Below are 26,811 nucleotides of genomic sequence, written 5' to 3' on the forward strand. Positions count from 1 at the left end.
TGAGTGTGCTACCCACTGAGCCACAGCTGACACTCTAAGACTTCTATTATCTAAAGAAAAAAGCCCCAACCTGTTCAATCTTTCCCGACAGCTGTAATCTTTTAGTTCTGGTACGATCGTTGTAAATCTTTTAGTTCCGGTACGATCGTTGTAAATCTTTTTTGCAAGCTTGGTTTCTGATAAACTTAAGTGCGGCCTAAACTATAGGCAAATGCAATCTCTTGAAAAAAGAGCAAAGTTATATAGCGCCTATCATGCCTTCAGAATGTCCCAAAATACACTACACCCAATTAATTACTTTTGAAGTGTAGTCACTGTTGTTTTGTAGATAAATACGGCAGCCAATTTGCACACAGCAAGATCCCACAAACAGCAAAGAAAAATGACCAGCTCATCATTTAAATATTGATTGCAAGATGAATGTTGGCCTGGAAAACTCCTTGCTCCTCTCCAAATAGGATCACTGGCATTCATTTGGGTAATTTTAAAAGTCCAGAACATTAGAAACCCCAACCTACAGGTTTCCATTCCCCAACATGCTCCTTCTACACAACCTACTTGGATATTCTGTTTGTGACCAGAAGTTACATCAACCCTGCAAATGAAGTCTGGGCAATGCAGTTCACTATATTTTTGCAAGCTTTTCTCCTTAAAAACAGCAGTAATTTTAACTTTGGTTTTCCTTGGTTGCATTAATACAGGAGAATTATATTACTTACACTAAGCTTCTCTAGTTAGATCACAAATGGCATGAATGAGGAAAGCCACTGGCTCAGCCTAGCTTATCCAACCAGAGATAGGCAGTTTCTCCCTTTTTAAACAATTGCAGGAATTTTGTCGTCTCTATCCTGCCTGAAAGTCAATCTACATGTTGATTACTCAGAGTGAAGAACGTTCTGGTAACAGTCCTAATTTTCCCTTTTGATAGTTTGAATCGGTGCCCTCTTATCATAGTTCAGTTTGAAATAGTATTTCCGACTTACTTTCGATTAGTTACTATGTTTTACATATCAGTCACCCTCCTTTCAAGGCTGTAATGTAGGAAACACGGCAGCCAATTTGCGCACAGCAAGCTCCTACAAACAGCAATGTGTTGCACAGAAGGGCAAGAAAAAGAGTGGGAGAGCGATAGTGATAGGGGATTCAATGGTGAGGGGAATAGATAGGCGTTTCTGCGGCCACAACCGAGACTCCAGGATGGTATGTTGCCTCCCTGGTGCAAGGGTCAAGGATGTCTTGGAGCGGGTGCAGGACATTCTGAAAAGGGAGGGAGAACAGCCAGTTGTCGTGGTGCCCATTGGTACCAACGACATAGGTAAAAAAAAAAGGGATGAGGTCCTACGAAACGAATTTAAGGAGCTAGGAGCTAAATTGAAAAGTAGGACCTCAAAAGTAGTAATCTCGGGATTGCTACCAGTGCCACGTGCTAGTCAGAGTAGGAATCGCAGGATAGCGCAGATGAATACGTGGCTTGAGCAGTGGTGCAGCAGGGAGGGATTCAAATTCCTGGGGCATTGGAACTGGTTCTGGGGGAGGTGGGACCAGTACAAACCGGACGGTCTGCACCTGGGCAGGACCGGAACCAATGTCCTAGGGGGAGTGTTTGCTAGTGCTGTTGGGGAGGAGTTAAACTAATATGGCAGGGGGATGGGAACCAATGCAGGGAGACAGAGGGAGACAAAAAGGAGGCAAAAGCAAAAGACAGAAAGGAGATGAGGAAAAGTGGAGGGCAGAGAAACCCAAGGCAAAGAACAAAAAGGGCCACTGTACAGCAAAATTCTAAAAGGACAAAGGGTGTTAAAAAAACAAGCCTGAAGGCTTTGTGTCTTAATGCAAGGAGTATCCGCAATAAGGTGGATGAATTAACTGTGCAAATAGATATTAACAAATATGATGTGATTGGGATTACGGAGACGTGGCTCCAGGATGATCAGGGCTAGGAACTCAACATCCAGGGGTATTCAACATTCAGGAAGGATAGAATAAAAGGAAAAAGAGGTGAGGTAAAATTGCTGGTTAAAAAGAGATTAATGCAATAGTTAGGAAGGACATTAGCTTGGATGATGTGGAAACTTGGGCCCATAGATTCCACAAGAAAAAAAACGGGCGCCCCTCCGAGCTGGGCGCCCGTTTTTCGCGCCTAAAAAAATCCTCGGTATTCTCCACCTACTTACAGGTCCTCTGGCCCTCAGCGCAGCCAGCACGAGCTGTGGGGGGGGCGGAGCCAGGTCCCGGCGCTGAAAACAGTGCCGGGACCTCTGCACATGCGCGCTACAGTCCGCACGCAAGTGCAGTAGCTCCAGGCGCCGAACTATGTGGGAGGGGCCCGAAGCACGCAGCCCCTAGCCCTGGCTGAATGGCCTCACTGGGGCTCCTCCCACGGCCAGCTCCTGCTCCCCGCCCCCGACAAGACCAGACTCCTGCTCCCCGCCCCCGACAAGACCCGACACCCGCTACCACCCCCGCCGACCTGACCTCTCCTCCCCCCCCCTTCCCCCCTCTCTCTCTCTCTCTCCCTCCCCCTCTCTCTCTCTCTCCCCTCCCTCTCTCTCTCTCCCTCCCCCTCTCTCTCTCTCTCTCCCTCCCCCTCTCTCTCTCTCTCCCTCCCCCTCTCTCTCTCTCTCCCTCCCCCTCCCCCTCTCTCTCTCTCTCCCTCCCCCTCTCTCTCTCTCTCCCTCCCCCTCTCTCTCTCTCTCCCTCCCCCTCTCTCTCTCTCCCTCCCCCTCTCTCTCTCTCCCTCCCCTCTCTCTCTCTCCCTCCCCCTCTCTCTCTCTCCCTCCCCCTCTCTCTCTCTCCCTCCCCCTCTCTCTCTCCCTCCCCCTCTCTCTCTCCCTCCCCCTCTCTCTCTCTCCCTCCCCCTCTCTCTCTCTCCCTCCCCCTCTCTCTCTCTCTCCCTCCCCCTCTCTCTCTCTCTCCCTCCCCCTCTCTCTCTCTCTCCCTCCCCCTCTCTCTCTCTCTCCCTCCCCCTCTCTCTCTCTCTCCCTCCCCCTCTCTCTCTCTCTCCCTCCCCCTCTCTCTCTCTCTCCCTCCCCCTCTCTCTCTCTCTCCCTCCCCCTCTCTCTCTCTCTCCCTCCCCCTCTCTCTCTCTCTCCCTCCCCCTCTCTCTCTCCTCCCTCCCTCTCTCTCTCTCCCTCCCCTCTCTCTCTCTCCCTCCCCCTCTCTCTCTCTCCCCTCCCCCTCTCTCTCTCTCTCTCCCTCCCCTCTCTCTCTCTCTCTCCCTCCCCCTCTCTCTCTCTCTCTCCCTCCCCCTCTCTCTCTCTCTCCCTCCCCTCTCTCTCTCTCTCCCTCCCCTCTCTCTCTCTCTCTCTCCCTCCCCCTCTCTCTCTCTCTCTCTCCCTCCCCCCCTCTCTCTCTCCCTCCCCCTCTCTCTCTCCCTCCCCCTCTCTCTCTCTCTCCCTCCCCCTCTCTCTCTCTCCCTCCCCCTCTCTCTCTCTCCCTCCCCCTCTCTCTCTCTCCCTCCCCCTCTCTCTCTCTCCCTCCCCCTCTCTCTCTCTCCCTCCCCCTCTCTCTCTCTCCCTCCCCCTCTCTCTCTCTCCCTCCCCCTCTCCTCCTCTCAGCAACACGAACGGCTGCAGAATTCTCCCTGGCTGAAGCACTTTCACACAGGTAGGAAGATGGTTTATTTAATCTTTTCTTGGCTTATAAATGTTTATTCAGGTTGGATTTATTTGTATAATATTTGTAGAAGTATAAATAAGGATTTATTGTCGAATTTAATGAGTTCCCTTCCCCCCCCTCGTTCTGGATGCCTAATTTGTAACCTGCGCCTGATTTTTTAATGTGTAGAACAGGTTTTTTCAGTTCTACAAAAATCTTCACTGGCTCCATTCTACTTTAGTTTAGAGTACATTTTCACTGTGGAAACTTTCAAGTCAGGCGTCAGTGGCCGGAAACGCCCCCTTTTGAAGAAAAAATTCTGTTCTAAACTAGAACTGTTCTAGCTGACTAGAACTGCAGAAAAAAAAATGTGGAGAATTGCGATTTCTAAAATAGTCCATTCTCCACCAGTTGCTCCTAAAAATCAGGCGCGAATCATGTGGAAACTTGGGCCCAAAATGGGTAGAGCTGCAGAACATCAAAGGGCAAAAAACGTTAGTGGGAGTTGTGTACAGACCTCCAAACAGTAGTAGTGTTGTTGGGGAGGGTATCAAACAGGAAATTAGGGGTGCATGCAATAAAGGTGCAGCAGTTATAATGGGTAACTTTAATATGCACATAGATTGGGCGAGCCAAACTGGAAGCAATACGGTGGAGGAGGATTTCCTGGAGTGCATAAGGGATGGTTTTCTAGACCAATATGTCGAGGAACCAAATAGGGGGGAGGCCATCTTAGACTGGGTGTTGTGTAATGAGAGAAGATTAATTAGCAATCTCATTGTGCGAGGCCCCTTGGGGGAAGAGTGACCATAATATGGTGGAATTCTGCATTAGGATGGAGAATCTAACAGTTAATTCAGAGACCATGGTCCAGAACTTAAAGAAGGGTAACTTTGAAGGTATGAGGTGTGAATTGGCTAGGATAGATTGGCGAATGATACTTAAGGGGTTGACTGTGGATGGGCAATGGCAGACATTTAGAGACCGCATGGATGAACTACAACAATTGTACATTCCTGTCTGGCGTAAAAATAAAAAAGGAAAGGTGGCTCAACCGTGGCTATCAAGGGAAATCAGGGATAGTATTAAAGCCAAGGAAGTGGCATACAAATTGGCCAGAAATAGCAGTGAACCCAGGGACTGGGAGAAATTTAGAACTCAGCAGAGGAGGACAAAGGGTTTGATTAGGGCAGGGAAAATGGAGTACGAGAAGAAGCTTGCAGGGAACATGTGGCGGATTGCAAAAGTTTCCAGAGATATGTAAAGAGAAAAATGTTAGTAAAGACAAACATAGGTCCCCTGCAGTCAGAATCAGGGGAAGTCATAACTGGGAACAAAGAAATGGCGGACCAATTGAACAAGTACTTTGGTTCAGTATTCACTAAGGAGGACACCAACAACCTTCCGGATATAAAAGGGGTCAGAGGGTCTAGTAAGGAGGAGGAACTGAGGGAAATCTTTATTAGTCGGGAAATTGTGTTGGAGAAATTGATGGGATTGAAGGCCGATAAATCCCCAGGGCCTGATGGACTGCATCCCAGAGTACTTAAGGAGGTGGCCTTGGAAATAGTGGAACATTGACAGTCATTTTCCAACATTCCATTGACTCTGGATCAGTTCCTATGGAGTGGAGGGTAGCCAATGTAACCCCACTTTTTAAAAAAAGGAGGGAGAGAGAAAACAGGGAATTATAAACCAGTCAGCATGACCTCAGTAGTGGGTAAAATGATGGAATCAATTATTAAGGATGTCATAGCAGTGCATTTGGAAAATGGTGACATGATAGATCCAAGTCAGCATGGATTTGTGAAAGGGAAATCATGCTTGACAAATCTTCTGGAATTTTTTGAGGATGTTTCCAGTAAAGTGGACAAGGGAGAACCAGTTGATGTGGTATATTTGGACTTTCAGAAGGCTTTCGACAAGGTCCCACACAAGAGATTAATGTGCAAAGTTAGAGCACATGGGATTGGGGGTAGTGTGCTGACGTGGATTGAGAACTGGTTGTCAGACAGGAAGCAAAGATTAGGAGTATATGGGTACTTTTCAGAATGGCAGGCAGTGACTAGTGGGTTACCGCAAGGTTCTGTGCTGGGGCCCCAGCTGTTTACATTGTACATTAATGATTTAGACGAGGGGATTAAATGTAGTATCTCCAAATTTGCAGATGACACTAAGTTGGGTGGCAGTGTGAGCTGCGAGGAGGATGCTATGAGGCTGCAGAGTGACTTGGATAGGTTAGGTGAGTGGGCAAATGCATGGCAGATGAAGTATAATGTGGATAAATGTGAGGTTATCCACTTTGGTGGTAAAAACAGAGAGACAGACTATTATCTGAATGGTGACAGATTAGGAAAAGGGGAGGTGCAACGAGACCTGGGTGTCATGGTACATCAGTCATCGAAGGTTGGCATGCAGGTACAGCAGGCGGTTAAGAAAGCAAATGGCATGTTGGCCTTCATAGCGAGGGGATTTGAGTACAGGGGCAGGGAGGTGTTGCTACAGTTGTACAGGGCCTTGGTGAGGCCACACCTGGAGTATTGTGTACAGTTTTGGTCTCCTAACTTGAGGAAGGACATTCTTGCTATCGAGGGAGTGCAGCGAAGATTCACCAGACTGATTCCCGGGATGGTGGGACTGACCTATCAAGAAAGACTGGATCAACTGGGCTTGTATTCACTGGAGTTCAGAAGAATGAGAGGGGACCTCATAGAAACGTTTAAAATTCTGACGGGTTTCGACAGGTTCGATGCAGGAAGAATGTTCCCAATGTTGGGGAGGTCCAGAACCAGGGGTCACAGTCTAAGGATAAGGGGTAGGCCCTTTAGGACCGAGATGAGGAGAAACTTCTTCACCCAGAGAGTGGTGAACCTGTGGAATTCTCTACCACAAAGTAGTTGAGGCCAATTCACTAAATATATTCAAAAGGGAGTTAGATGAAGTCCTTACTACTCGGGGGATCAAGGGGTATGGCGAGAAAGCAGGAAGGGGGTACTGAAGCGTATGTTCAGCCATGAACTCATTGAATGGCGGTGCAGGCTACAAGGGCTGAATGGCCTACTCCTGCACCTATTTTCTATGTTTCTATGTTTCTATAATGACCAGATAATCTGTTTTAGTTAGGTTGATTGAGGGATAAATATTGGCCAGGACATCAGGGATAACTCACCTGCTCTTCCTCAAAATAGTCCCATGGGATCGTTTTCGTCCATCAGAGAGCAGACGGGGCCTCGGTTTAACGTCTCATCCGAAAGACGGCACCTCCGACAGCACCTTCCCTAAACACGGCACAGGAGTGTCAACCTAGATTTGTGTGCTCAAGTCCCTGGAATGGGACTTGAACCCACAACTTTCTGGCTCAGAGGCAAGTGTGCTACTCAAGTTGTTCCCATTTTCCTCATAGCTCAACATTGCTGCACTAAGGGTTAGTCTCGTGGCTTTTCACTGCACCATCTCCACGGCCTGCATGTCTCCTTTGGGTCTCAGATTATTTCTTACAAGTTGTATGCATCGATTTTAAACCATGTAGCCCAAAGTCAAGGCGAGAGTAATCTAATCCTCATAGTCTTTCCCAATCAATAGGATATTCATTTCCCTGGCCAACCAGTAAAGGATGCGGGCTGGGCCTGCAGAAATAAACTGCTCACCATTTGGTAGGAAACCTAAATTCCAGTTAAGTGCAGTTTGGTGTAGTCATACAATCCATAATGGTTGCATGTTGAGACCAAATAATCAGATCTATAAGCTCATTTATGAGCCAGGCATGGCTCAGCAATGCTGAGGGAGTGCTGCACTGTCAAAGCTGCCGTCTGCGGTTTCAGATAAGATGTTAAACTGAGGCCCCATCTGCCCCCTCAGGTGAATGTAAAAGATCCCATGGTATTATTTCAAAAAAAAAGAGTGGGAGATTTCTCCCCGGTGTCCTGGCCAATATTTATCCCTCAATCAACATCATTAGCACATTGTTGTTTGTGGGAGCTTGCTGTCCACAATTGGCTGCCACGTTTCCTACATTACAAGAGTGAATACACTTCAAAAGTACTTAATTGGCTGTAAACCACTTTGGGACATCCTGCTGTCGTGAAAAGTGCTATATAAATGTAAACCTCTTTAATTAACTTTGAATATGCCATAAGAAAAGACGGAATGTATGCAGGATCGGGACGACAAAATTCCTGATGAATATACCAGTCTAGATAGCCTATAATCATCATACAAGCATTCAATCCACATGCCCAAAGGTGACATGGTAGTTCAGTCCAAAATGATTCCACACCGTTTTAGTGTAGTAATTATCTTTTATAATTAAGCTTCTAAAATTCTACTTGCATTTTATAATTTTTAAATGGTAAACAGCATAAACTTTAACAAGGTACAGAACCCCAGATCACACTACTCCATATAATAGTGTATTAATTCACCATCATAAGTCAGGTATCTAGCATCATTATCCAATGTAAACTCGAACAATTAAACCATTAGCTGCGTCAATGATAGGATACCTTCTGCATAAGGTTTACAAATTTAAATATATATTGAAACATAAAAACTTATGCAATAAACGTGAAGCATGTTTAAATATGTCAATTCACTGTTTACTGACATGGTGATTTTCATCAATATTTCAAAAAGAGACAAAAACTATATTCTACATCGATTCGCATCATTCAGTACTTACACTGTTGTTACGAGTATCAACAACTGGAAACTTTTTGACAATGTATTTGACAGCAGATTCCAGGTTTTTGTCGATTAAGTATGATGGCTTTGCCTTTGGATCCCCACATGCCTGCAACAAAGAGAACAAAAAAGACATTACAGTGTCTTGGAGAGTTTTCCATTAATAGTTACAATCAAACTTTTCTGCAGTCAACCAGCGAAACTAAGAAATTTTAATACTGCTTTCAGTGAACAGGTGACAGAATGAATAGGCAAGTGCAAGGGATCATCACAACTGGAGTATGCAATGGGAGAGAGAGAGAGAGAGAGAGAGAGAGAGAGAGATGTGCTACAGAAGTATTACAGAACTCAGCAGTACAGCACTGAGTGAAATGGTTCACTTCTAAAGGAGAAGAGGTGCATATTTTAATCTAAGCAGTACTGAAGTAGGAACTAAAAAGGTTATTCAAAACCATAAGATTGCATCCTTAAAAAAACATTAGCAGCATTGCTGTCATTGTGTTTTATATGCTTAAATCAAACCTAAAGTAAGTTAATGGGGGAACGACATTTTAAAGCAGTGCAAGCTTCTAGGTTTTCTCTGTATTCACCAACAAAAGTTTTCTTTTTAAGAAAATAATCTCTAGAGATCAGCAAAGAACTTTATTGGACTATTTTTTATTTCAGCCTCATATGTTGTTTTGAAATAAAAATTTCAATAGAATTCCTAAGGGAGTTCAGAAACATATGTATATAACTACAAGGAAAGCAGAATACAGCATGTAACCCAGTCTGTGGATGAAAAACCAGAATTGTAACAGTTAATTTTATCTTGCTTTCTACTCATTGATTTCTATAGTTCATCCACAGCCCTACGTATTGTGAATTACAAAAGAGAAAAGTCATGGGTGATGAGACTGGTCTGATAGCAGAGGGAAGGTGAAAAGCTTTGCAAACCTTCCAAACTTGTCCTTGCTGTGGAAGCATTGTAACAGAAAGAGAGAACACATGTAAAACACAAAAGTTTCCAACATCTGGCATGCGTCTACACAAACTTTAGGGAACAATACTTAATGTCTAATTATAAATGTGTAAACTGCAAAATTGGGCAAATCAAGTATCGGCTACATCAGATCACCTGTTCATGTAAAACACTAAGGAAAAGCTTCCAGAAATACTCCTCCTTTAACTTTACTCATAAGACCCAAATTTATAAAATTTACACTAATTTAATACCATACATGAAGAAAATTGCTAACTGCATATGGTTGAACCCGCAAATTCAGAAGGCAGGCACAGTGCATGCAAAATCTCTTCAAAGACAGCATGCAGGACATCTGAGGAAGTCTGCAAAACCCATATAGTTATAAAGATATTACATGCAATTGAAGACAGAATCTGGATAGAGGAATTTAAAGTTAAGTTAAGGAAAAAGTTATGAAATAATTTGCAATCCTCTTGAAATGTTTAACTATGTCTACTATAGAATGCTTAGTAACAAAACCATGAACAGACCCTGCCCAAACCTGCAGAATTTTAAAAGCAATTTTACCACTACAATTCTAGTAAATATATTTTGTATAAAATTAAATCAAACAACTTTAGATTCATGCAAGTTAACAAACTTCCTTAAATATGGCTATTGAAGAAATATTTGACGATACAAAATACCAAAATGTAAACAGGATATTTACAACATACAGGGCTCAATTTTCCCGTTATTTGCGCTGTATATTTTTTGGCACGCACCGCTTTTTTTGGCCTAAATTTTAAAATCCAAGTTTCCCCAAAGATTGTGCGCCAGTGTAACTCAGTCACGATTTTTTTTAAAGTTAGTTTGTTTTTAAAACCTCATTGGGGCGTAACCTGCCACCAGCGCCAATTCTGGCCTTTTAAGCAAGTTTGGCCAGCTCCAATTTTTCTTAGGATGGCGTATGTGACCTCTATGGAAAAACCTTTTGGGCAGTTAAGAAAATCAGCGCAGGTAAGGAAATCAGCACAGCAGATGCACTTCCAGGGCCCAGACAGCAGCAGAGAGAGGGGAGGGAGAGAGGGGAAGGGGGGGGGGGGTGGGAGGCCTTTCGGCTAGAGTCAAGAGCTGGTACCGTGAGGGAGGAGATCCTTCGGCCTGGGATAGTAGCGGGTACCAGGAGGGAGGAGGCCCTTTAGCCTGGGATAGTCACGGGTACCGGGAAGGGGAGGCCTTTCGGCGTGGGATAGTAGCGGGTACCAGGAAGGGGAGGCCCTCGAGCCCTGTGGGGGGGGGGGGGGCAGGGGGGAAATAGACTTTTGTCATAAACACTTCAATAACTTAACAGTGGTAAGTTGCTGCAATGTGTAAGGTGCTTGTGCAGGTTGCTGTGAGCCGGCTGTTGTATGTTTCACTTTTCAGCCTCAGCCCGAAGTGTGTCCCTGGTTAACGTGGCAACCCGATCTTTTGGCGCAGATCTTCGGCTCCATTCCCAAAGCTAAAGGACAGGCTTGGCGCCGCCAAAACGAGCAATTCAAACGTGGAAACTTGGATGTTTTTTTTTGGTATAGTTGGGGCCAAAAAAATGGACGTAACTCTTCAAGTACACCAAAAAACAGCTTTTGGTAAAATTGAGCCCACAGTTTCATACAAACTACAATGTGGATTTGTGGTAACTACTTTTTATTTTATTTTCCCCATATATTGACTTACAATAGTGCAGTTTGAAATCTATAACTGCGTTTTGAATGTAAACTATCGATGCTGTTACAGCAGCACTAATAAAGAAGTGTGTACAAGTACAATTGCAACAATAAAGCAATATTGCTTACATTTGTGCATGTCTATGGTACTCTGCACACACAGACAAAAGCACCATGGTGACGTTCTTGTTTTAAGGCAGCTGAGCACTGTAACCGAACACAACTATGGTTGCATCAAGCATTACACTATTAGTACGCAATTTAAATCTACTGCAGGTATCTTATGTGCATTGAGTTGAACTACCTACAAATAAGAAAATCTGTGGAAGCAGAGTGGGGAGAATTGCACTTTCCTTTAAGGGCTTCCTGTCCACCCCCCATTGGACAACAGTAACTTCTTACTTGTATATGCAACTAAAAGTTTTACATTAGTAAATTTGAGAATGGAAAGATAGTGTCAAAATTATGGTTGCTTTGTTCTAACAGACAATCCTGTCTCTAATTTAAAGTCATAAAGCCATCCATTAATTATATTTTGCAATGCAGGTATTTCACAACATTCTTTCACAAGTGTGAAAGATACGCAGGCAGACAAGTTATGAACGTGTCTCAATTGATAAAATACCTTCCTCATCAACTGGTGCAATAGTTTGACCTGAGCACTGTTGGGCCATAATTGCCACTGGATCAACCATCATCGCCACTCTCCGTACCTCCCTCCAGCATGCCTGCTCACTTGTGAACAAAGCCTTGCCAGCCATGAGCTTATTGTGGATGATTGCATCGACATCATGGCCTTGACGGAAATCTGGCTAAGGGGTGAAGAAGTCTCCCCCGCTGGCTATACCTCCCACCACTTGCCCCGCCCAAACAGCCGTGATGGCGGCGGCGTGGCTCTCACCACTAAATCACACCTCTGTCTGTCCTTCTACTCCTCTGGCATTTTCTCCTCCTTGGAGCAATTCACCTTGATCCATCTCTCACCTCATTTCAAATCCTCTTTCTCTATCATCCACCCAAGTACCATGCCAATTTTCAGAGATATCTTTACCCAAGTCCACCAGGCCAAACATCCTCCCTGCCTTGTCCTGAACTAGCATCTTTCTCGAGTTTCTCTCCCATTTCCCTATAAGCCCTCTCCGAGCTCATCTCGTCTACGAGACCCATCTCCTTCGCCATCAACTCTGATCCCACTAAACTGCTGACCACCCAACTTCCCTTCCTGGCCCCCATGTTAGTTGATATTGTTAACGGTTCTCTCTCCTCAGGGACTGGCCCCTTCCCTTTCAATTCTACAGTGATCTCTCCTCACCTCAAAAGAAACAACCCTTGATCAATGTTCTCTAAAAACTGCATTTTGCTTTGCACGACCTGTATCTTTTAGTATGTGGTCCCTTTAAATGTCCTTGCATGTACGGTACTTACAATGGAGAAGCCAATGAGTGACCTGTGCGGGACCTTTCCCATTACTACATGGCCACGCAGCTGACAGGGAATATCGCCCTTGACCCCCTCGGTCCTTGTAAACTACCACCCCATCTCAAACCTCCCTTTCCTCTCCAAAGTCCTTGAACGTGCTGTCCTCTACCAAATCCATGCCCATTTTTCCCAGAACTTCATGTTTGAATCCCTCCAATCAGGTTTCCACCCCTGCCACAGTAATAAAATGGCTCTTATCAAAGTCACATGTGACTATGACCATGGTAAACTTTCCATCCTCGTCGTTCCCGACACTTTTGCAGCTTTTAACATGTTTGACCACACCATTCTCCTCCTCAGTCATCTAGCTGGGTGGGACTGCACTTGAAGAGTTTCATTCTTATCTACCCAGTCGTAGTCAAAGAATCACCTGCAATGGCATCTCTTCCCACTCCTTCACCCTTAGCTCTGGTGTCCCCCAACGATCTATCCTTGGCCCCACTCCCATTTCTCATCTGCATGCTGCCCCTCAGCGACATCAGAAAATACATCAGGTTCCATAGATACGCTGACGACACCCAGCTCTACCCCACCACCACTTCTCTCGATCCCTCCACCATCACAAAATTGTCAGACTGCTTGTCCGGCATCCAGTATTGCGGCCATGCCTTCAGCTGCCAAGGCCCTAAACGCTGGAATTCGCTCCCTAAAACTCTCCACCTCTCCTATCACGTTTAAGTCGCTCCTTAAAACCTACCTCTTTGACCAAGCTTTTGGTCACCTGGCCCAATATCTCCTTATGTTGCTCGGTGTCAAATTTTGTTTGATAACGCTGCTGTGAATTGCCTTAGAAACATAGAAAATAGGTGGAGTAGGCCATTCGGCCCGTCGAGCCTGCACCACCATTCAATAAGATCATGGCTGATGATTCACCTCAGTACCCCTTTCCTGCTTTCTCTCCATACCCCTTGATCCCTTTAGCCATAAGGACCATATCTAACATCCTCTTGAATATATCCAATGAACTGGCATCAACAACTCTCTGCGGAAGGGAATTCCACAAGTTAACAACTCTGAGTGAAGAAGTTTTTCCTCATCTCAGTCTTAAATGGCTTACCCCTTATCCTTCGACTGTGTCCCCTGGTTCTGGACTCCCCAACAATCGGGAACATTCTTCCTGCATCTAACCTGTCCAGTCCCATCAGAATTTTATGTTTCTATGAGATCTGCTCTCATCCTTCTAAACTACAGTGAATACAGGCCCAGTTGATCCAGTCTCTCCTGCCATCCCGAGAATCAGTCTGGTGAACCTTCGCTGCATTCCCTCAATAGCAACAGCGTTTTTCCTCAGATTAGACGACCAAAACTGAATACAATATTCCAGCTGAGGCCTCACCAAGGCCCTGTACAACTGCAGTTAGACCTCCCTGCTCCTATACTCAAATCCCCTAGCTATGAAGGCCAACATACCATTTGCATTCTTCACCGGCTGCTGTGCCTGCATGCCAACTTTCAATGACTGATGTACCATGGCAGCCAGGTCTCGTTGCACCTCCCCTTTTCCTAACCTGCCACCATTCTGATAATATTCTGTCTTCGTGTTTTTGCCCGCAAAGTGGATAACCTCATATTTATCCACATTATACTGCACCTGCCATGCATTTGCCCACTCACCTAACCTGTCCAAGTCACCCTGCAGTCTCTTAGCATCCTCCTCACAGCTCACACCGCCGCCCAGCTTAGTGTCATCTGCAAACTTGGAGATATTACACTCAATTCCTTCATCTAAATCATTAATGTATATTGTAAACAGTTGGGGTCCCAGCACGGAGCCCTGCGGCATCCCACTAGTCAATGCCTGCCATTCTGAAAAGGACCCATTTATCCCGACTCTCTGGTTGGCAGACAGGAAGCAGTTCTCTATCCACGTCAGCACATTACCCCCAATACCATGTGCTTCAAATTTGCACACCAATCTCTTCTCTTGTGTGGGACCTTGTCAAAAGCCTTTTGAAAATCCAAATACACCACATCCACTGGTTCTCCCTTGTCCACTCTACTCGTTACATCCTCAAAAAATTCCAGACGATTTGTCAAGCATGATTTCCCTTTCATAAATCCATGTTGACTTGGACCGATCCGGTCACTGCTTTCCAAATGTGCTGCTATTTCATCTTTAATAATTGATTCCAACATTTTCCCCACTACTGATGTCACGCTAACCGGTCTATAATTACCCGTTTTCTCTCTCCCTTCTTTTTTTTTAAAAAGTGGTGTTACATTAGCAACCCTCCAGTCCATAAGTACTGATCCAGAGTCGATAGACTGTTGGAAAATGATCACCAATGCATCCACTGTTTCTAGGGCCACTTCCTTAAGTACTCTGGGATGCAGACTATCAGGCCCCGGGGATTTATCGGCCTTCAATTTTCCTAACACAATTTCCCACCAAATAAGGATTTCCTTCAGTTCCTCCTTCTCACTCGACCCTCAGTCCCCTAGTATTTCTGGAAGGTTATTTGTGTCTTCCTTCGTGAAGACAGAACCAAAGTATTTATTTTAACTGGTCTGCCATTTCTTTGTTTCCCATTATAAATTCACCTGAATCTGACTGCAAGGGACCGACGTTTGTCTTCACTAATCTTTTTCTTGTCACATATCTATAGAAGTTTTTGCAATCAGTTTTTATGTTCCCGGCAAGCTTCTTCTCAGACTCTATTTTCCCCCTCCTAATTAAACCCTTTGCCCTCCTTTGCTGAATTCTAAATTTCTCCCAGTCGTCAGGTTTGCTGCTGTTTCTGGCCAATTTATATGCCTCTTCCTTGGATTTAACACTATCCTTAATTTCCCTTATTAGCCACGGTTGAGCCACCTTCCCAGTTTTATTTTTACTCCAGACAGGGATGTACAATTGTTGAAGTTCATCCATTTGATCTTTAAATGTTTGCCATTGCCTATCCACCGTCAATCTTTAAGTATCACTCGCCAGTCTATTCTAGCCAATTCACGTCTCATACCATCAAAGTTACCTTTCAAGTTCAGGATCCTCGTCTCTGAATTAACTGTCACTCTCCATCTTAATAAAGAATTCTATCATATTATGGTCACTCTTCCCCAAGGAGCCTCGCACAAGATTGCTAAATTAGTCCTTTCTCATTACACATCACCCAGTCAAGGATGGCCAGCCCTTTAGTTGGTTCCTCGACATATTGGTCCAGAAAATCATCCCTAATACACTCCAGGAAATCCTCCTCCACTATATTGCTACCAGTTTGGTTAGCCCAATCTATATGTAGATTAAAGTCGCCCATGATAACTGCTGTACCTTTACTGAACGCATCCCTAATTTCTTGCTTGATGCTGTCCCCAACCTTACTACTACTGTTTGGTGGTCTGTAAACAACTCCCACTCGCGTTTTCTCCCCTTTGATATTCCGCAGCTCCACCCATACAGATTCCACATCATCCAAGCTAATGTCCTTCCTTACTATTGCGTTAATTTTCTCTTTAACCAGCAACGCTACCCCACCTCCTTTACCTTTCTGTCTATCCTTCCTAAATGTTGAATACCCCTGGATATTGGGTTCCCAGCCTTGGTCACCCTGGAGCCATGTTTCCGTGATGCCAATTATATCATATTCATTAATTGCTGCCTGTGCAGTTAATTCGTCCACCTTATTACGAATACTCCTCGCACTCAGGCACAGAGCCTTCAAGCTTGTCTTTTTAAACACACTTTGCCCCTTTAGAATTTTGCTGTAATGTGGCCCTTTTTGATTTTTGCCTTAGGTTTCTCTGCCCTCCACTTTTACTTTTCTTCTGCCCCCATTTTACTTCCATCTGTCTCCGTGCATAGGTTCCCATCCTCCTGCCATATTAGTTTAACCCCTCCCCAACAGCACTAGCAAACACTCCCCCTTGGACATTGGTTCCAGTCCTGCCCAGGTGCAGACCGTCCGGTTTGTACTGGTCCCACCTCCTCCAGAACCGGTTCCAATGTCCCAGGAATTTGAATCCCTCCCTTCTGCACCACTCCTCAAGCCACGTATTCATCTGAGCTATCCTGCAATTCCTATTCTGACTAGCACGTGGCACTGGTAGCAATCCTGAGACTACTACCTTTGGGGTCCTACTTTTTAAATTTAATTCCTAGCTCCTTAAATTCAGCTTCTCGGACCTCATCCCATTTTTTGCCTATATTGTTGGTACCTTGGTTTTACTATGTTAAAGGCACTATGTAAAAGCAAATAGTTCATTTAAAATAGTATCAGAATGTCACCCAATTGTGACTGCTGATAAAATACCAGCTATGGAATATCTATTTATCATATTCAATATAAGCACATTCCTGATTAAGCGAGAGGCACGCACATACTTGCGTCTAGCATAAGCAGTGGCAGAGATAGGTTTGGCCGACTGCGGTGCGGGTGGGTGGATAATCATGATCACCTGGCCCCCACTGGCTCCGTCTAAGCACAAGAGAGGTACATACAATCATCAGTGCAATGCAATACAAAGATATCTTATGATGGAATGGCAATGCATTCTGACCATTAAGTGTAAGATGAGATGAGAGACTATATATATATATATCCACCAGACGAAGAGACTAAAATAGAATTCTTGAAATCAAAGACTGAAAGGTTTTTTGAATGTGGGGGAAGTAAGTAAATGCCCAATTATTTAGAGTAGATGGTAAACTTTGGAATTTCTTTCACTTATGCAGCACACAAGCAGAATTAAACTCCAGCAATGCATCAAGGAAATAAAAAGTTAACCACAAATTCCAGCTAGTGATCATACACATGCCACCAATTGATGCTTGCATTCTGACAAATATTTCACTCGTCAGTAATGAGTCATTGGCAAGATAAGTTCGTGCTATTTAACTCAAGATGCCCCTACATGAATTTAGTATTTCCAAATTAACCTCCACCCACTTCAATGGTACAGCCAAGTTAATGGAAACTTTCAAAAATTACTAGTAGCAGCAAAACTACTTTACAATATGATGAAAATCCTATGTGATTCTAAAAGTATTGGATTTGACCTTGCAAGAAGCTCTGCACCACGACAGGAAGGGTAACGGACAGTGACAAAATAAGTCAAATGCTGTTTTTATAATTGGGATTGAGATTTTTCAGCAATGTTTTGGGGAACAGATGCTCGGTTTTACAGGCACTCTGGTACATATTGTCCACTGCAAACGCACATTGATTGACACTATGCCTTTGCAATGGTCAACCTGCAGCTTCAAACATTACCAAAGAAACATTACACGGGGTAATGATAGAGGAACAATATTAATGTAATGTTTCCAGTAACTGAAATGTTAAAGGCTGTAGTGCTAAATTCTGTAAGTTGATACAATGACTACAATCCATCCTCTCAATAGCCACTTCAAGCACAATCCAAAACACAGGTTAGTTTACTCAACACCTTAATATTCTAAAATCAGCAAGGATTAGTACTTTTTTGTAAAAGGGTAGGTGACAGAATAATTAGACCAGAACATTCTTACCACCAACTTGAAGCAGCAGACAAGCTCAAGTTAAGGTGGCAGCAAGCAGAACATGCAGACAGGAAGATGGAGGTCGAAACAGCAGGCAGGCTCAATTCAAGGCCACAGGCAGAGCTTCAGGCTGGCAGGCAGAATTCCACTCCAAACAACACTTCTAGGAAATTCTTGCACAAAAGTGAAAATTCAGGCAGCCAATCACATTCTGCCATTCCATCTGTTCTCCCACTGAAAATGGAAAATCAATAGCTTTGATTATGAGGAATTTCATAGCTTTAACATAAAGTGGTGTTATGATGGTGTACAAGCTGTGCTGCTGAAGCAAATTAAAAAATTGTATTTTTCAGGTTACACTTCAGTAGCACCCACAGAACAGAGAATGCTCTATTCTCGGAGTGCCTTACTATGTTTACTTCAATAATAATATGGAAGACCATATTTAGGAATATTAGATATGAATGAATTGACATTTTCACAAGTGAATTGTAATTACATAGTGACATCAAAATCTGGAAACAAATTCTCCAAAACCAACGCAGAGCTATCTGGGAATAACACAGGCAGCATATCATGTAACAATGCAAGGATATTGGCCAACTCTTCTCAGTAATGGTAACAACTTTGGGTCAGCGGTGAAGTACTGGCTCTTGCCGCTGACCTTGAAGAAAGCTGCTCAAAGATCTGGTGATCTCTGGGGCATTGATTTCACCTCTCCCAATGTTAATTTGAATCTGATGCCAAGTCTAAGTGATCTCCAAGGTACAGCAACAGGGACATCATCAAGCTGGCTGAGCAGCCAATCACTTTGAAGAATTCTGGCAGACAGCAAACCAGGAAGTAAAAAAAGTGATGTTCCTTCACTTTTTATTCATTTTAGAGTGAAATAAAGATTGGGACATGCACATGGATTAAGGTAGAAGCTGAAATATCATTAAGAAACATTTTAAAGAATTACATTAAGAATCACAGGAAAAATTCGACATTCCACGAATATAACACCGGGAACGTTAGCATAGTGGTTATGTTACTGAACTAGTAATCCAGAGGCCTGGACTAATGATCCGAAGATGAGAGTTCAAATCTCACAACGGCAGCCGGGGAATTTAAATTCAGTTAATTAAATAAATCTGGAATAAAAAGATAGTATCAGTAATGATAACTATGAAACTATCGGATTGTCGTAAAAAACAATCTAATTCACTAATGTCCTTTAGTGAAGGAAATCTGCTGCTCTTACGTGGTCTGGCCGATGTGTGACTCCACACCCAGAGCAATGTAGTTGACTCTTAACTGCCCTCTGTAATGGCCGAGCAAGCCACTCAGTTGTAACAAACTGCTACGAAAAATAATTTAAAATCCAGATGGACCACCCAGAATCAACTTCAGCACCAGCTGAGTCCTAAAGGACATATCTGCCAGACTGGGCCTGCGGCAGGTGGCGAGATAACCAACATGAGGAAAAAACCTACTTGATCTCGTCCTCACCAATCTATCTGTCGCAGCTGGATCTGTCCATGATACCACTGCATGGTCATTGTGGAGATGAAGTCCTGTCTTCACACCGAGGACACATTCCATCGTGTTGTGTGGCACTACCACATTAAATGGGATAGATTCCAAACAGACCTCGCAGCTCAGAACTGGGCATCCATGAGGCGCTGTCGGCCATCAGCAGCAGCAGAATTGTATTCCACCACAATCTGTAACCTCATGGCTTGGCATATCCCTCAATCTACCATTACCATCAAGCAAGAGGACCAACCCTGGTTCAATAAGGAGTGCAGAAGAGCATGCCAGGAGCAGCACCAGGTGTACCTAAAAATGAAGTGCCACACAAGACTACATGCTTGCTAAACAGCTATGCTATAAACAGAGCTAAGCAATCCCACAATCAAGGATCAGATCAAAGCTCTGCACCATTCTCAATGATGGCAGAGCCCAGTACATGAGTGCAAAAGACAAGGCTGAAGTGTTTGCAACCATCTTCAGCCAGACATGCCAAGTGGATGATGCATATCGACCTCCTCCCGAGGTCCCCATCATCACAGAAGCCAGTCTTTAGCCAATTCGATTCACTCCACGTGATATCAAGAAACAGCTAAGCGCATTGAATACAGCTAAGGCTACGGACCCCGATAACATCCCTGCTGTTGTGCTGAAGACTTGTGCTCCCGAACTAACTGTGCCTCTAGCCAAGCTGTTCCAATACAGCTACAACTCTGGCATCTATCCAACAATGTGGAAAACTATCCAGGTATGACCTGTTCCACCCAATGATGGAAGGTGTCGTCGACAGTGCTATCAAGTGGCACTTACTCACCAATAACCTGCTCACAGATACTCAATTTGAGTTCCGCCAGGACCACTCTGCTCCAGAACTCATTGGAGCCTTGGTCCAAACATGGACAAAAGAGCTGGATTACAGGTGGTGAGGTGAGTGACTGCTCGACATGAAGCCAGTATTTAACAGAGTGTGGTATCAAGGAGCCCTGGTAAAACTTAAGTCAATGGGAATCAGGGGGAAAACTCTCCATTGGTTGGAGTCATACCGAGCACAAAGGATGGTTGTGGTTGTTGGAGGCCAATCATCACAGCCCCAAGACTCTCATTAGTCTGCCAGAGAGGGGTAACTCGATTTTAGTCTTCCACTGTCAGGGGTGTTATCCTGGAGCCAACTCAACCCCAAACCATCATTTACCTTCCACCCATCCTACCAAGAGAGTCACTAGATGGTTAAGTCTCATTAATTTTGCACCCATGTTCTGCAATTATTAAAAGCAATCCAAGTCTAACTTTAATCCTCAAAACACAGAATTACCTTCATTTTTTCTGAACCTTTTCCAAGTCAGAGTGCCGAAAACTGCACAATATTCCAAATGTAGCACCACCAGTGAATCTTTATGTGGTCAGAATAACTGATTTTTTGGGGGAGTTAGTCAAATGGCCAAAGAACAACTAGCATTTGACTAGCTTTGTCGATGATGGCTTCACTTTGACTGGAAACTTTATTGAATAATCAATAATCATACTCAAATTCTTTTCTGAATCATTCTGGAATATAAAGATAAACCCCTACTTCTATTCTCCACTGTTAGTCTTTTTAAACTCCTCTCCCCAATATCCACCCTCACCTCCGACAATAAGTGTGAGGAACTCATGGACTTTTGTCTCCAAGATTGAGACCATCCGTTCGGCTGCCTCTGCCTCTTCCCTTCCTTCCCCTAACCCATCCTTTAAGGATCCCCATCTGCCCTAGCCCTGACCTCAAATCTTTTTCCAATTTCTCTCCGATTTCCCCTCATGACCTTTCCAAGCTCATCCTGTCCATGAGACTCACTTCCTGCTCCCTTGACCCAATCCCACCAAATTGCTGACCACCCAACTTCCTTTTCTGGCTCCCATGTTAGTTGACATTGTTAACAGTTCTCTGTCCTCAGGTACCATCACCTTCACCTTACAATCTGCTGTCATCGCCCCTCTCCTCAAAAACCCAACCCTCAACCCCTCCGTCCTTAAAAACTACCGTTCCATATCCAACCTTTCTTTCCTCTCCAAAGTCCCTGAACGTGTTGTCGCCTCCCAAATCCGTGCCCATCTTTCGGCAATTCCATGTTTGAATCCCTCCAATCTGGGTTCCCTGCCTGCCACACGACTGAAATGGCTCTCATCAAAGTCACAAATGACATCCTTGGTGACTGTGACAAAAGCAAGCTATCCCTCCTCATCCTTGACTTGTCTGCAACCATGGACGGAGGTTGTCCACTCTATCGTCCAGCTGGGTGAGTCTGCACTCACCTGGTTTTATTCTATCTAATCATAACCAGAGAATCACCTGCAACGGCTTCTCTTCCCATCCCCCAAGGATCTATCCTTGGCCCCCTCCTAATTCTCATCGACATACTTCCCCTTGGCGACATCATCTGAAAACACAGCATCAGTTTCCACATGTACGCTAATGACACTTGGCTCTACCTCAATACCACTTCTCGTGACCACTCAGTCTCTAAATTGTCAAGACTGCTTGTCTGACATCCAGTTCTCGATGAGCAGAAATTTTCTCCAATTGAATATTGGGAAGACCGAAGCCATTGTTTTCAGTCCCTGCCACAAACTCCGTTCTCTAGCCACTGACTCCATTGGCTAGGATAGATTGGCGAATGATACTTAAGGGGTTGACAGTGAATGGGCAATGGCAGACATTTAGAGACCACGTGGATGAACTACAACAATTGTACATCCCTGCCTGGCGTAAAAATAAAAAAGGGAAGGTGGCTCAACCGTGGCTATCAAGGGAAATCAGGGATAGTATTAAAGCCAAGGAAGTGGCATAGAAATTGGCCAGAAATAGCAGCGAACCTGGGGACTGGGAGAAATTTAGAACTCAGCAGAGGAGGACAAAGGGTTTGATTAGGACAGGGAAAAGAGAGTACGAGAGGAAATTTGCAGGGAACATTAAGACGGACTGCAAAAGCTTCTATAGATATGTAAAGAGAAAAATGTTAGTAAAGACAAACGTAGATCCCCTGCAGTCAGAATCAGGGGAAGTCATAACAGGGAACAAAGAAATGACAGACCAATTGAACAAATACTTTTGTTCGGTATTAACTAAGGAGGACACAAACAACCTTCCGGATATAAAAGGGGTCAGAGGGTCTAGTAAGAAGGAGGAACTGAGGGAAATCCTTATTAGTCGGGAAATTGTGTTGGGGAAATTGATGGGATTGAAGGCCGCTAAATCCCCAGGAGCTGATGGACTGCATCCCAGAGTACTTAAGGAGGTGGCCTTGGAAATAGCGGATGCATTGACAGTCATTTTCCAACATTCCATAGACTCTGGATCAGTTCCTATGGAGTGGAGGGTAGCCAATGTAACCCCACTTTTTAAAAAAGGAGGGAGAGAAAACAGAGAATTATAGACCAGTCAGCCGGACATCGGTAGTGGGTAAAATGGGTGGAATCAATTATTAAGGATGTCATAGCAGCGCATTTGGAAAGAGGTGACATGATAGAAACATAGAAAATAGGTGCGGGAGTAGGCCATTCGGCCCTTAGAGCCTGCATCGCCATTCAATGAGTTCATGGCTGAACATGAAACTTCAGTACCCCATTCCTGCTTTCTCGCCATACCCCTTGATTCCCAGAGTAGTAAGGGCGACATCTAACTCCTTTTTGAATATATTTAGTGAATTGGCCTCAACAATTTTCAGTGGTAGAAAATTCCACAGGTTTACCACTCTCTGGGTGAAGAAGTTTCTCCTCATCTCGGTCCTAAATGGCTTACCCCTTATCCTTCAACTGTGACCCCTGGTTCTGGACTTCCCGAACATTGGGAACATTCTTCCTGCATCTAACCTGTCCAAACCCATCAGAATTTTAAACATTTCTATGAGGTCCCCTCTCATTCTTCTGAACTCCAGTGAATACAAGCCCAGTTGATCCAGTCTTTCTTGATGGGTCAGTCCCGTCATCCCTGGAATCAGTCTGGTGAACCTTCGCTGCACTCCCTCAATAGCAAGAATGTCCTTCCTCAGGTTAGGAGACCAAAACTGTACACAATACTCCAGGTGTGGCCTCACCAAGGCCCTGTACAACTGTAGCAACACCTCCCTGCCCACGTACTCAAATCCCCTCGCTATGAAGGCCAACATGCCATTTGCTTTCTTAACCGCCTGCTGTACCTGCATGCCAACCTTCAATGACTGATGTACCATGACACCCAGGTCTCTTTGCACCTCCCCTTTTCCTAATCTGTCACCATTCAGATAATAGTCTGTCTCTCTGTTTTTACCACCAAAGTGGATAACCTCACATTTATCCACATCATACTTCATCTGCCATGCATTTGCCCACTCACCTAACCTATCCAAGTCGCTCTGTAGCCTCATAGCAGCCTCCTCGCAGCTCACACTGCCACCCAACTTAGTGTCATCCGCAAATTTGGAGATACTACATTTAATCCCCTTGTCTAAATCATTAATGTACAATGTAAACAGCTGGGGCCCCAGCACAGAACCTTGCAGTACCCCACTAGTCACCGCCTGCCATTCTGAAAAGTACCCATTTACTCCTACTCTTTGCTTCCTGTCTGACAACCAGGTCTCAATCCATGTCAGCACACTACCCCCAATCCCATGTGCTTTAACTTTGCACATTAACCTCTTGTGTGGGACCTTGTCGAAAGCCTTCTGAAAGTCCAAATATACCACATCAACTGGTTCTCCCTTGTCCACTCTACTGGAAACATTCTCAAAAAATTCCAAAAGATTTGTCAAGCATGATTTCCCTTTCACAAATCCATGCTGACTTGGCCCTCTCATGTCACCTCTTTCCAAATACGCTGCTATGACATCCTTAATAATTGATTCCATCATCTTACCCACTACCGATGTCAGGCTGACCGGTCTATAATTCCGTTTTCTCTCTCCCTCCTTTTTTAAAAAAGTGGGGTTGCATTGGCTACACTCGATAGGAACTGATCCAGAGTCAATGGAATGTTGGAAAATGACTGTCAATGCATCCGCTATTTCCAAGGCCACCTCCTTAAGTCCATCAGGCCCTGGGGATTTATCGGCCTTCAATCTCATCAATTTCCCCAACACAATTTCCCGACTAATAAGGATTTCCCTGTTCCTCCTCCTTACTCGACCCTCTGACCCCTTTTATATCCGGAAGGTTGTTCGTGTCCTCCTTAGTGAATACCGAACCCAAGTACTTGTTCAATTGGTCCGTCATTTCTTTGTTCCCCGTTATGACTTCCCCTGATTCTGACTGCAAGGGACCTACGTTTGTCTTTACGAACCTTTTTCTCTTTACATATCTATAGAAACTTTTGCAATCCGTCTTAATGTTCCCTGCAAGCTTCTTCTCATACTCCATTTTCCCTGCCCTAATCAAACCCTTTGTCCTCCTCTGCTGGGTTCTAAATTTCTCCCAGTCTCCGGGTTCACTGCTATTTTCTTGGCTTTAATACTATCCCTGATTTCCCTTGATAGCCACGGTTGAGCCACCTTCCCTTTTTTATTTTTACGCCAGACATTGTTGCAGTTAATCCATGCGGTCTCTAAATGTCTGCCATTGCCATCCACAGTCAACCCCTTCAGTATCATTCGCCAATCTATCCTAGCCAATTCATGCCTCATACCTTCAAAGTTAGCCTTCTTTAAGTTCTGGACCATGGTCTCTGAATTAACTGTTTCATTCTCCATCCTAATGCAGAATTCCACCATATTATGGTCACACTTCCCCAAGGGGCCTCGCACAACGAGATTGCTAATTAATCCTCTCTCATTACACAACACCCAGTCTAAGATGGCTTCCCCCCTAGTTGGTTCCTCAACATAATGGTCTAGAAAACCATCCCTTATATGCACTCCAGGAAATCCTCCTCCACCGTATTGCTTCCAGCTTGGTTAGCCCAATCTATGTGCATATTAAAGTCACCCATTATAACTGCTGCACCCTTATTGCATGCACCCCTAATTTCCTGTTTGATGCCCTCCCCAACATCACTACTACTGTTTGGAGGTCTGTACACAACTCCCACTAACGTTTTTTGCCCTTTGGTGTTCTGCAGCTCTACCCATATAGATTCCACAACATCCAAGCTAATGTCCTTCCTAACTATTGCATTAATCTCCTCTTTAACCAGCAATGCTACCCCACCTCCTTTTCCTTTTATTCTATCCTTCCTGAATGTTGAATACCCCTGGATGTTGAGTTCCCAGCCCTGATCATCCTGGAGCCACGTCTCCGTAATCCCAATCACATCATATTTGTTAACATCTATTTGCAGTTAATTCATCCATCTTATTACGGATACTCCTTGCATTAAGACACAAAGCCTTCAGGCTTGTTTTTTTTTTAAAAACACCCTTTCTCTTTTTAGAATTTTGCTGTACAGTGGCCCTTTTTGTTCTTTGCCTTGGATTTCTCTGCCCTCCACTTTTCCTCATCTCCTTTGTCTTTTGCTTTTGTCTCCTTTTTGTTTCCCTCTGTCTCCCTGCATTGGTTCCCATCCCCCTGCGATATTAGTTTAACTCCTCCCCCTAGGACATTGGTTCCGGTCCTGCTCAGGTGCAGACCGTCCGGTTTGTACTGGTCCCACCTCCCCCAGAACCGGTTCCAATGTCCCAGGAATTTGAATCCCTCCCTGCTGCACCACTGCTGAAGCCACGTATTCATCTGCGCTATCCTGCGATTCCTACTCTGACTAGCACGTGGCACTGGTAGCAATCCCAAGATTACTACTTTTGAGGTCCTACATTTCAATTTAGCTCCTAGCTCCTTAAATTCGTTTCGTAGGACCTCATCCCTTTTTTTTTAAACCTATGTTGTTGGTACCAATGTGCACCACGACAACTGGCTGTTCTCCCTCCCTTTTCAGAATGTCCTGCACCCGCTCGGAGACATCCTTGACCCTTGCACCAGGGAGGCAACATACCATCCTGGAGTCTCAGTTGCGGCCACAGAAACGCCTATCTATTCCCCTTACAATTGAATCCCCTATCACTGTCGCTCTCCCACTCTTTTTCCTGCCCTCCTGTGCAACAGAGCCAGCCACGGTGCCATGAACTTGGCTGCTGCTGCCCTCCCCTGATGCGTCATCCCCCCCAACAGTACTCAAAGCAGTGTTTCTGTTTTGCAGGGGGATGACCACAGGGGACCCCTGCACTATCTTCCTTGCACTGCTCTTCCTGCTGGTCTTCCATTCACTATCTGGCTGTGGACCCTTCACCTGCGGTACGACCAACTCGCTACACGTGCTACTCATGTCATTCTCAGCATCATGATAGGTCTAAGTCAGCATGGATTTGTGAAAGGAAAATCATGCTTGAGAAATCTTCTGGAATTTTTTGAGGATGTTTCCAGTAGAGTGGACAAGGGAGAACCAGTTGATGTGGTATATTTGGACTTTCAGAAGGCTTTCGACAAGGTCCCACACAAGA

At 44.6% G+C, this 26,811-nt stretch overlaps 1 protein-coding gene across 2 annotated transcripts in view; it reads right to left on the reverse strand.

Moving 5' to 3' along the window:
* nckap1 (NCK-associated protein 1) overlaps nt 1–26,811 on the reverse strand; it is a 297,326-nt gene that overhangs the window by 238,856 nt on the left and 31,659 nt on the right. The window contains exon 2 of one of the 2 annotated variants that reach the window (XM_070875820.1): nt 8,276–8,386. In XM_070875820.1, coding sequence (XP_070731921.1) covers nt 8,276–8,386 — 111 coding nt within the window. Of the gene's footprint in view, nt 1–8,275; nt 8,390–26,811 lie in introns of both variants that reach the window. The other variant, XM_070875819.1, reaches the window with a different exon arrangement.

This window comes from Pristiophorus japonicus, chromosome 3, assembly GCF_044704955.1.
Source record: "Pristiophorus japonicus isolate sPriJap1 chromosome 3, sPriJap1.hap1, whole genome shotgun sequence".
Classification (NCBI taxonomy): domain Eukaryota; kingdom Metazoa; phylum Chordata; class Chondrichthyes; family Pristiophoridae; genus Pristiophorus; species Pristiophorus japonicus.